Source organism: Jaculus jaculus, chromosome 4 (genome assembly GCF_020740685.1).
Source record: "Jaculus jaculus isolate mJacJac1 chromosome 4, mJacJac1.mat.Y.cur, whole genome shotgun sequence".
Lineage (NCBI taxonomy): Eukaryota > Metazoa > Chordata > Mammalia > Rodentia > Dipodidae > Jaculus > Jaculus jaculus.
Genome location: NC_059105.1, coordinates 3,588,198 through 3,600,745, shown reverse-complemented (window position 1 = coordinate 3,600,745; position 12,548 = coordinate 3,588,198). Strand labels below are relative to the sequence as shown.

The window sequence follows — 12,548 nt, the reverse complement described above, 5'->3', positions numbered from 1 at the left end:
GGGAGAGGGAATTATCATGGTTTAATAATTATGGAAGCTGTCAACATAAAATAAAATAAAAAAGAAACAAAGTGTGACTGTAATTCCAGCCTTCCTATAGTAGTTAAGAGATGAGATAGGATATCCCAGAAGCTCATGGGCCAGGCAGTCTGGTGTTCACAGCAGTGAACAAAGCAGCTATGCCTCAAATAAAATGGAAGGCAGAGACCAAACTCTCAAAGTAGTCTTCTATAACCTTACTTGTGTGCACAAAACACACACGTGCATGTCTGCACGCGCGTGCACACACACACACACCATACAGACACAAAGATAATTTTAAAAATTCAAATACAGAAGAAAATCTAATAGATGTTCTTAAGGCAAGAATATACACAAGTCCTATTCTTAAAAAAAAAAAAACTAAAAATTTATAAAAACTCCCTAATATTTATTGAAACAGTTAATTATTAAGGGCTTTTAAGGGAGGAAAAATTTAAAAGTATTCACTTACTAGCTCCGCTTCCAATTGTTCTATGGAAAAGTTGTGACATCCGAGGACCAAGAGGACCAAACAGGTGAGGAGGAAGACCCCTGGCCTCTAACAGAGCTAAAGAAAAGAGAAGGGCAAGGGGAGTAGTTGAGTTGATTTAATGCAACTAATCTTACCTAAAAATGTAAAGGAACTGATTCATCTCACATGATTGAGTTAGCCAGTGTTACTTTCCATTCTGAATTTTGAGAGAAACTATATTAAATTTGTAAAACCATCTTTCATATTAAATGTGGTTACTATAAATTAAATTATACTGTATTAGCTTCAAGTTATTTAAAGGTTTTGTGGAGAACTAAAACCCAGCACCAGCAGGAACTTGAATAGCACAAGAAAAACCCAAAGTAAATACCTACTTTGAAGAAGTTACAAATTAAGTACCCTTGCCTCATTTCTCATTCCCTGACGTTACCCAATCAGTTAAGCCCTCCAAAAACATGATGAAAATCATTACACTATTGTTATCGGCTGTAGGAGTAACAAAAAACTATGCATTTATGAGAGTTCACATTTTAAAAAAAATTGCCATTCTGCTCAGGAACTTAAAAATAATGTGAAACTTATAAGTAATGTTTCTGAAGCCTTATACTGGAGATCTACTATAAATCCACCATGAGATACAGATAACACATTCAACTATTCATAAAGGGAGTACACATAATAAAAGGTTAGTTTTTGTCAAGGCTCTGATAGTATTAAAAAATCTGCAATTTATATGCTTAAGAAGTGAGTGAACAAAAAGGAATAAAGCACATGGGAGTTGAGGGAAACCTACATGATCAGGTTATGGGTATTATCAAGCACCAGGCAGGGCACAACATATTGAGGTGTTCTGTAATTCATTACTAAACCAGTTACACATATAATCACAGTGAAGAAAAATTTCATACCATAAAAAAAAAAATCTAAGGATCTGCCTGGTGAAAAGGTAAAATCAAGATGTAAGATAGCCCATCTTCTGAACCCAAAGCATCACGTCGCCACTAAGCTGCTCCTGGGGAGATGCAGGCATTGCTCGACAACGTCATGTTCACATGGACACATCTCAGTGAGTTTCAGTTAAGAACAGCGGGATCAGACAACCTGTGATTATAATGTCTTGCCAACTCAATAGCTGTCTTTACCTTGTAATCGTCCCATCTCGGAATCATCTGATTCACTCTCCCCAGAGGTGGTCATGCCAACAGCCCCTGCAACAGAACTAGAGGCTTGGGGGAAGGGGAAGGTGAGGGTTAGGAGAGGAGCATGTAATCTCATCCTGCCTGGCTTATCTTAAAAAAGAAAAAAACAATTTTACACACTACAATAAAGGCAATTAAACTTGTCTTCCTATTACATACTCAACTCAGTTATGTTCTATACCTCATTCTGCAGAATTTAGAACAAAAGAAGAGCTCTATTTCTTTAGTACCAAGTATGCAAGCATAATCTTTGCATTTCACTCATATGCCTTTGAACAGTTACTGACTAGAGTTTTGTCCTGGATTCCTCTACCTGAAGTCAAGAAAGTATACTGCTAAAAACCATTATAATATTTAAGAAATGGCCAACAACCACTTACATCTTCTCTCATTTCAGAAGTATGAACTACTTATATACTCACTTCTGGAACTGAACACTGAAGACATACATTACAACTCACAGATAACTGCAAAGCTTTGCTATGAAGTATAAAAGAGAGAACCTAGTAAGATGTCAAAAATAGAGTAGAATGAAAAATTAAAATTCAGAAGAATCTTGCCACACAAAACATACCTAAACAACAACAAAAATGGTGTAATAGTACATTCTACTATGAATCTGACAACAGGAGGAAACTATTCCCACAGAACTCACAGTCTGCTGTACCTCAGAGAGACTGAGTTCTACACATTATCTTACAAAGGTAACAACTATCTACATATGACCACACCATTCACAGTATCTTCAGTTCAGTTTAATAGATAATGACAGAATGCAAGTCAAGAAGACTTTTAATGAGGTACATGAATAACATATGTAATCTGGAAAAGCTTTTCTGAGCAAGACATGATGGTGAGTTGAAGGCCAGCTTGGATATATATACACAGAACAGGACCCTGTGTCTAAAGATAAATAGATTTTCGAAATAAAGGATGCCAATGTACCACAGCCACCTTCTTCATATCATCACGATTATTTTCTAGGACTTCATTGGGTCTTTTTTAAAAATTCTATACATATGAATGAATGATATAACACAGGTCAGCAAGCCATGAGCCAAAGGCCAAATTTTTTCTACCACATCCTGTAATGCATACCTATTAAAACACAGCTGTACACATTCATTTATATATTGTCTGTGGCTGCTTCCTTTCATGCTACAATGCCAGAATTGAGTTAACTGTAACAGAGATCACATTAAGCCTCACACATTTATTATGTAGCCACTTACAGAAGATGCTGACAATGCAATAGTTTACAGATACAGGTTAATCAGAAAAAGTGATGGTAAACATTTAATCAGGTTAAAACTGGTGGTTAAAGAAAAAACAATAAACTGCACTGCATGATGTTTCTGATAAAAAATTAATATAATGCCAATATGTAGAAATTATTCAAGTGTTTCCTCGAAACTATAAACAGTCTCAAGATTTTTCAAGGGCACGATATAAAACTAAGGCTTCTTCAGTGTTCTTGCCCAATTCAGAATCTTCCTAAAGGATCAGATTTGAACCCAGATATCCTGAGTTAACCAACTGTGTTCTTGGGGTTGCACTGCTACACCTCCTTAAAACACAATTCAGCAACAATTTTTAATTCAATTACAGTCATTTCTTTTTATTATACAGAAACACTATCAACAAATACTACTAAGTTAAGGTGCCAATTATGATTGGATTTGGTAAAGTGGCTCCTTCCAGGTATGTGGAAAGCTAATGTAAAGTTTTACCATATGAAATGATTTTTTTAAAAAAACAGTCTTTGGAACGCACAAGCAAAAAGAAAAAAAATTACTTAGTTCTGCTTTTTAAATTGTTTTAACCAAAGGATGCATAACGTTTGGTTTTACTTTAAAATATACCAAGGATCTACATTCATTAACAGTTTCTACTTTCCAATTATAATGAATCTAGTAAGGAACATATCACATTACATTCCCACATAGACATTAATTAACCAAGATATAAAACTTGTAAAATACATGATTCAAAGACCAACTTAATAGAAAAACATTTGTTTAGCATAAGCTAGGCCCTATGTATAATCACAGATAAAAGAGCTGTTAACATTTTGTTATAATGAAGTTCTGATCTTTAGTAACCACAAAATCACTACATAAAGGGGCAGTGACTGCTTTTCAAAGTGGACAGAGTGCTGGGCATGGTGGCTCAAGCCCCCACTCAGGAGGCTGAGGCAGGAGGATCACTGTGAGTTCCAAGTCTCCTAGACTAGAGTGAGGACCTGCCTAAAGAGAACTGGAGGGGAGAGAGTCAAGAGAGGGAAAGAAAGAGGGGAGGTTGCAGATTTTAACAGACTCAGTTAGTTGCTCAAGACAAAGTGAGCCTTTGTCATCCCTTTGATGAAGAATGTAAACCATCTGTCTACTGTAGTCCCTTTAATGCATAGTTTTACAAAAAAATGGATGATTCAAACTGGTCTAGGATTTAAACTAGCTGAAGAGCAGAGATGTGATTGTTTTGTGAAGCACTGCCGTTTAGAAAAATATAATCAAGGCCTGGAGAGATGGTTTAGTGGTTAAGCGCTTGCCTTTGAAGCATAAGGACCCCGGTTTGAGGCTCGATTCCCCCAAGGACCCATTTTAGCCAGATGCACAAGGGGGCACAAGCACCTGGAGTTCGTTTGCAGTGGCTGGAAACCCTGGCGCACCCATTCTCTCTCCCTTCTCTCTCTCTCTGTAGCTCCCAAATAAATATAAACAAAAAAAATGTATTCAACATATGTATCATTTTTACATCCACATCCAAATACAAACATGACCAAAAGCATGGCTACTAAAAATGTAATTACTCCTTACTATGTTCTCCACCATCAGGTAATGTGGTGATTTCTAAGTGGTAAAAACAAAAGTAGTAGGGAAGAAACGTTTACAAACTGGGTTGCTTTTTTATTTTTATGATCTCGCCCTGGTCCTTTCTTAGGAAATTATGAAAAGCTTTGATGCACTTTTTGAGTGTCAGAACAATGCCTAGTGTCCCTATGATTTTACTGTGTTGAAGGGAATAGTGTATGAAGTGCAGTTAACTTATACACACGTCAAAAGGTGAAGTCACCAGGCATGGTGGCACACACCTTTAATCCCAGCACTTGGAAGGCAGACATAGGAGGATGATAGCTGTGAGTTTGAGGCCACCCTGAGACTACATATTGAATTCCAGGTCAGCCTGGGCTAGACTAAGACCCTACCTCAAGGGAAAAAAAAACCAAAAAAAAAAAAAAGGTGAAGTCACTACCATGTACCTATCCTCAAAACTAAATTACAGCTTTTTATTTTACAAACAGAGAAGCAATGCACATTATGCTGAATAACTGAATGTTCTGAACCCAGTTATCTATTATAAGTAGGTATATCACATGTATTTTTTATTAGCAGCCATGAAACTTGGAAAATACTTCTACTGCACTGTGATTTCAAATATGGACTGCAATGAAATACACTGCAGTTGTTTATTCCCTTGAAACATCCTTTCAAGAAATACATTAAAAATTAAAACTACACCTCACCACCTCATTCTAACCTACAAGAACAATATGAGTTAAACTCTTGTAAGCCTAAAGAAAGGATATAGCTGTTATCAATGTGAACTTGATTTCAAGCACCTGGACTAAGAGTCTTATCCTAGCTTGGAAACCTGGGTAAGTTTAACTAGTATATGATTCAGTTTTTCATTATTTACAAAATGGCAGTAACAGCACTCATAATTCAGCAGGTTTTGTGTGTTAAATACTAACACGACGAAGCGTTTACTACAGTATCTGCAATAGAATATATGCTCTATGTTAGCTATTATAATTATTTTTTGAGAACACCGTAACAATTTATCTAGCAGCTTCATTTCTATCAGTCACTTGGGAATTGGCCCCATTCCACACCTATACTTAAAGTAAACAAGGAAAAGCTGGGAAGTGTGCAACATACTGGGAAGGGCTGACTGTGTGTTCTGATAATGAAATGACCTATATTTTTCCAAGTATTTATCAATTAACAACTATTCACAAAAATTATTCAAGGAAAAGCATGTGGGCATTAAAGAAACAGTCCATTCCCAAAAGAAGAGGTAATATAAATATACTGTGTAATTAATTATACAAACTGGGAAAGGGTAAAACAAATATGAGGCAATGCTAAACTGGACAGAATAACAAAACAGTAGTGGGTCACTAGATTTTTCCTTATGAAAAACAGTAATGCATTAAAGAAAGCTGTATCATATATTCTGGTAGAAAGCCATACTATATAAAATAGCTTTGTTAAAAAGGAAGTATTCATCAGTAACTTAAACCTGTTACAACATCATCCTGATCCAAAGAATTCACACCTATACTACCATATGATAAAACTAATTTTTGATGCCTAAATTAAAGAAAAATCAATGTCACACTATACTATAAAATTCATCTGCTGCTGGGTGTGGTGGCACACGCTTTTAATCCCAGCACTCTGGAGGAGAGCTGTAAGATCAAGTTCACCCTGACACTACATAGGGAATTCCAGGCCTGGATGGGTTAAACACTACTTCGAAAACCAAAAAAATAAAAATTCAGTTGCCATGATTAACAGCTTAACATTAGGTAGGGTTTTTTTTTTTTCTCTTTTGTTTCTTGGTTTTTCGAGGTAGGGTCTCACTCTAGCTTAGGCTAACCTGGAATTCACCCTGTAGTCTCAGGGTGGCCTCAAACTCCCAGTGATCCTCCTACCTCTGCCTCCCGAGTGCTGGGATTAAAGGCGTGTGCCACCACACCCGACATATTTTTTCTTTTTTAATGTGGTACTAGATTATAGATTTAAAGCTAAAGGGAAACAAGCCAGCATTCGGGAGACAGACGTAGGAGGACTGCCGTGAGTTCCAGGCCACCCTGAGACTCCATTGTGAATCCCAGGTCAGCCTGAGCTAGAGAGAGACCCTACCTCAAAAAACCAAAACATAAAAAATAAATAAAGGGAAAGAAAAGTTTCTGTTGTTCAAATATAGCAAAAAAAATAATAATAAAATACGTAGCCAATAAAAATGTAGCTTCATTACAAAATGACACATTTTTTAAACCTTAAAAAATTCTAGGGGCTGACCCTGAGGGCTACATAGTGAATTCCAGGTCAGCCTGAGCCAGAGTAAGACCCTACCTCAAAAACCAAAAAAAAAAAAAAAAAAAAAAAAAAATCTAGGTGCTAGAGAGATTGCTCAGTGGTTAAAGATGATTGTTAGAAAAGCCTGTCCGTTTGGGTTCAATTCCCCAGTACCCATGTAAAATCCAGTGATGCATGTATTTGAAGTTCGTTTGTAGCGGCAAGAGGGTCTGGAATGCTCATCCATCCACACATCCTCATGCTTGCAAGTAAATAAAAATTTTAATTCTAAAAATCCACATACAAGCCGGGTGTGCTGGCATATGCCTTTAATCCCAGCACTCGGGAGGCAGAGGTAGGAGGATTGCCATGAGTTTGAGGCCACCCTGAAACTCCATAGTGAATTCCAGGTCAGCCTGGGCCAGAGTGAGACCCTACCTTGAAAAAAAAAAAGAAAAAAAAAAAAGCCTAAAAATCCACATACAAATCATATTAAATCCAAATTCAAACTACATTATGATGAATTTAAATTCCTTCAACCATTAGCGATTATATACATAATTCAATACTTGAATACCTTGAAAGAAGGCTGAGATAGATAGGATTGCCAGTACTACCAGACCAATCCAGGTTAGAGTTCCAGGTCAACCCTGGCTAGAGTAAAACCCTACACTTTGGGGAGGACAGGGAGCACTCAAAAACAAAACAAAAACTACCAAAACAAGAAAACTTTACATGGAAAGTTTACCCCTCTTATAAGCAACTGGTGGGTGGGAGTGGGGAAAGCACCTTGAATGTAATTAGTAAAGGAGTGGATTGCATAAGAGAGGTTTTTTTAAAGTACAAATGAAATCCCAACTAAACAAAATATCAAAGCTGTAAAGTAAAGCAAAACATACCATACATTTGACTAGTAACATCTAGAACTATCCCCAACCTTTTAACACATAGGGATGTAAAAAAGCAACTTATCTATAAACAAATTTGTGAGACAATGGGTTTTAGGGCAAAATGCCAATCTACCTGCAGCTCCTTGGGGAGCTTCATCTGTCCGGGCAGCTGAAGAATTTACAGTCTCCTGGTTGCTCTCAGGGTCTGCCATTTTCTCCTGCCGCCTGGACTCAGCTGCTCCTCTCTTGCCCAGGCCAGAGCCTCGCCGACTACAAGAGAAAAATGTCATCACAGGCAGCCTTACCAGGGGCACCAGGAGCAATGTATAGACAACACAAAGCTCAAATTCATGGCACACAAAGCCAGTTTCTTCTCCTTTTTAAATAAAAATTGTTGTAGGGGGAGAAAAAAAATCACCATGTGTAACAACTACTACTTTGTATATTTAAAATTCCTCCAAGTTATAGAACACCCACAATATAAGCTTTTGTGTTGGTGAAAGTCAACTGTTGACATCCTAACAAACAAATAATTTTGTTGTTGTGTTTTTTGGTTTTCGATGTAGGGTCTCACTCTAGCTCAGGCTGACCTGGAATTCAGTCAGTAGTCTCAGGGTGGCCCCGAACACTTGGCAATCCTCCTACCTCTGCCTCCCAAGTGCTGGGACTGAAGGCGTGCTTACAAGTAATTTTTAAACACTTCCAATAAAATAGAAAAGTAGCTTCTCTTGAGAGAGAAAAAAAAAAATTGCACTGAGAGTGTAGCTCAGTGGAAACAAGCTTGTCTAGCAGGTTGAAGATCCTGGGTTCAATATCCATATTTTACAAGTTACCATGTAAATAAGCCCAAGCATATGAGATCTATTTGAAACTGGGTGTGGTGGATCACGCCTTTAATCCAGCACTTGGGAGGCAGAGACAGGAGGACCGCTGAGAGTTCAAGACTAACCTGGGACTATAGAGGTCAGCCAGGGATATAATGAGATCATACTCAGATTACTTATTATCCATCCAAAATAACTATCCTAACAATGGACAGTAACTGCAGACTGAAATCATTAGACTTAAAATTTATGACATGTTTAGGATATAAACAGAAACAAGGCACAGAATACAATATGGGAAATAATTTGCTCATCTTTTCGTACTTTAACAAACACTTAAACTGAGCAAAGAAACATGCCCCACCCCATTATTATAATTTGATGCTATTTAAACAGCAACTCTTCATATTACCTTTAGAAAAGCAGAAATCTACTACTGAAAAGTCTAAAAGCCTAAGGTGAAAGTAGAGGCGGCCAAGAAAACAGGCATAATAGAAATGCTAATGAGGGATCTCAAATACATTAGAAAATTAGAGGAGTTTGTTTTCCTAGTTAGTGAAAAGTTCCTAAACAGGAGTTGGTTTATTTCATCTTTCTTTGACAAGTGAATAAGTCATTCAAAACACAACTTAGAGATGTAAAATTTGAGGGATTCAGATTTATTAAGCATGTAATTTTCACAACACTGGGTTGAACACTCTGTAGAAGAGGTTGCTGCCCTCAAAGGGTGTAAGTGTACCAAGACACAAACTTCATTTTTTATATATTTTATGTTATGATCAACAATAGAATCTATGGAGACTATATTTTTTTCATTCTACAATATCTGCTTGCAATTTTTTTTCCAATTCCCAAGGGGTGGGTGGGTGTGTGTGTGTGTGTGTGTGTGTGTGTGTGTGTGTGTGTATTCAAACACTGATAGGAAGGTCAGAGGACAACGTCAAGTGTCAGTCCTTGTCTTCCACCTTTTTTTGAGGCAGGATCTTTGCCATTCCACATTCCATGCTCCAAGCTAGCTAGCCAGCCAGGAAACCTCCAAGGAATTCTGTCTCCTCCTCCTCCTCCTCCTCCTCCCTTCATGCTGCAGGCACACTGGGATTACAAATGTCCAGCACAGTGTTCAGCATTTATGTGTATGCAGGGTATTTAAGCTCAGGTACTCATGTTTTCTTTTATCCACTGAGCAAATAGTCCCCGCCCCAACCCCCCCCAAAAAAAACTTAAAAGGAAACCTCAAGCAACAGAAAAATGATTTGACATGAAGAATGTTTCACAAAGTGGGCTTAATGCTTGTGAAGAGCATGACTGAAGTAATTTTACACTACCTAGTCGAGTGGCCATATGTGCAAAACCAATGACAACAAAATCATGCAACACTAAATTCTGTGACTTCACATACTATAACCCTCTGGTAAGATTCAAACCTTGGCCCAAAATACAAGTAAAACTCTGAAGAACTAAGAAATTTTCATACAATTCCCATCAAATTATCAAAGCTAGCCAGGTGCACGCCTTTAATCCCAGCACTCTGGAGGCAGAGGTAGAAGGATTGCTGTGAGTTCAAGGCTACCTTGAGACTACAGAGTGAATTCCAAGTGAGCCTGGGCTAGAGATAGCTGACTTTTGAGGGAGGGAGGGAGGGAGGGAGGGAGGGAGGGAGGGAGGGAGGGAGGAAGGAAGAGGGAGGGAGGAAGGGAGGGAAGGAAGAAAAGACAGAGAGAGAGAGAGAGACAGAGAGACAGAGAGAGAGAGAGAAAGAAAGAAAGAAAGACGCAGCAAGCAAGCAAACTTGGGCTGCAGAAATGGCTTAGCGGTTAAGGCACTTGCCTTCAACGCCAAAGGACCCACGTTCGATTCACTAGGACCCACATAAGACAGATGCATAAAGTGGCCCATACATCTGACGTTTGTCTGCAGTGGCTGGAAGCCATTCTCTTTCTCCTTGTGCCTTTCTCTCTCAAAGTATTTAAGAACCTCATGGACTAGACAATAAGATGGATGGGAGGGCGGGGAGGGAATCAAAGGGTGGAAAACAGTAATCCGAACCCAAACGGCAATGGTACCATAAAATTCTACTTCCTAAAAGACAGACCAAATGGCTGAACCTTCACAAGACCCTTACAGGAAACACCTGAACCACAAGACACTGGAGAGGGTAAGATCAAGACTGACCTAAATCTCCTACATCTTCCCTCCCTCCCTCTCCTCCTCTCCCCTCTATCTCTCTCCTCTCTAACCATTGTATATTAGTTATCTTTTTCCTCAATTTCTTAGTGGACACTGACCTGTAACCCCCACTTCCAGCTTGGGCCTACCATCCACAATGAGCTTTTGATCAGAGAAACCTACAAGGTTTCCCAACAATGACAGACTTCTGTCAGAGTACTTGATGACCCAGCAAAGGCCAGTGGTAACACCCTATTGCTGAAGACTCCATACGCAGCTGACGCGTAAAATGGAATGACATGGCTGGAAGCCAGGAGAGAGTCAGTCCCCAGACAGTCAGCGTGTCTAGTGCCAGAAGGCGCTACATAGGTGACTGGGGGAAATGACCAAGATGTGTCCAAGCAACACATTGTTTAACCTAATTAGCAACAAAAAACTGGATGTGATGCCCACACAAGTGCAATAGTGGTACACAGCCATGGTGAGGAATCAATTGCTCTTGATTTGGCTAACTGATCCACTCAGTGGTACTAGACCCATAGCTGGAGCTGGGAAACAAGTCAGAACCATACCCAAACACAAGCCCACTCTACAATATCAAGCTACCATCAATCACGGGGTATAAGAGGGCCTAAACCTATCATACTGTCTATCAAAAAAGTAAGTGTTATCTCAATTTTCCGGGTGCTAACTTACGCTCCGTTGGAGAATCTGCTTCTTTTTTCCAGATAGATGCAGATCCTAAGAAGAGAGCTGCCCCAACATACCTCAAAAGGGGCCCAACTGAAACTAAGGACAACTGGCGAAATAAGCAAGGGTGATGTCTTCCTATGAACCGGAAACCAGCACAAAGGGGAAGGAGATCAACGCAGAGAAAAATCAACTCCTACGAAATCAGAGAGCCAGAGCCTCAGAGGCCCCCAACACCTCAGCACTGAAGCAGACCAAAAATGAACCCAACATGGCTCAGGGAATTCTTGCGGAAGAGGGGGCGGAAAGAATGTCAGAGTCACATGTTGGGTCATGATTTACAGAGACATTTATCATACCAATAACTGGGGGCTAACTCCACAATGCACGACCCATTTTCATTAACAAGGAGGGTCTAATGGGAGGGGGTAGATCACAGATGAGCCCAAATAATGGTACCAAACTGCCTGTATTTACTGAAAAGAAAACTAATAAATTAAATAAAAAAAAAACACTTTTAAACTTTAAACACGAAGTCCTGGGTTCATTATTCAAAAACTGTGTGCTTCTCAAATGTGAAAACACAGGGATAGCAAAGATACGTTCCTTATGATTTATGACCACACAAATCATATTAAGTTCTCCTGTCAGTATTAAATAGTGGCTCCAGGAACAACTAAAACAAACCTTATTATCTTAGACAACTACCAAATAAAATCCTAAAACTTTGCTGATTACCACAGTCAGAAGAGAAAAGAGGGCCAGCTAAAATCCCTGTCCATCACTGGTTTTGATGCATGTACTGTGGGAGGGGAAGGCTACATTTAAAGAGGGAGAACTCACATTTGAATACTAACGAATAACTCAGATACACTTGGACAACTGACAGCAACTCTTAAAATCTTTTTTTTTTTTTTTTTTTTTTTGGTTTTTCGAGGTAGGGTCTCACTCTGGTCCAGGCTAACCTGGAATTAACTCTGTCATCTCAGGGCGGCCTTGAACTCATGGCAATCCTCCTACCTCTGCCTCCCGAGTGCTTGGATTAAAGGTGTGCGCCACCACGCCCAGCACAACTCTTAAAATCTTAAGAGGAGATTCCAGGAAAAAAAGATTTTTACCTTTAGCTTAAGATTCTCATTCAGTTAACTATGTGAAATAATACCCTACCATTATAAACATCA

The 12,548-nt window shown here is 38.9% G+C and overlaps 1 protein-coding gene across 17 annotated transcripts in view; it reads right to left on the bottom strand.

Annotated features, from left to right (window-relative positions):
- Trip12 (thyroid hormone receptor interactor 12) overlaps positions 1-12,548 on the bottom strand; it is a 159,637-nt gene that overhangs the window by 78,936 nt on the left and 68,153 nt on the right. For 16 of the 17 annotated variants that reach the window (XM_045147308.1, XM_045147307.1, XM_045147305.1 and 13 more), the window contains 3 exons: positions 7,821-7,957; positions 1,657-1,740; positions 494-589 (listed from right to left, as the gene is read on the bottom strand). In XM_045147308.1, coding sequence (XP_045003243.1) covers positions 494-589; positions 1,657-1,740; positions 7,821-7,957 — 317 coding nt within the window. The remainder of the gene's footprint in view (positions 1-493; positions 590-1,656; positions 1,741-7,820; positions 7,958-12,548) is intronic. The other variant, XM_045147320.1, reaches the window with a different exon arrangement.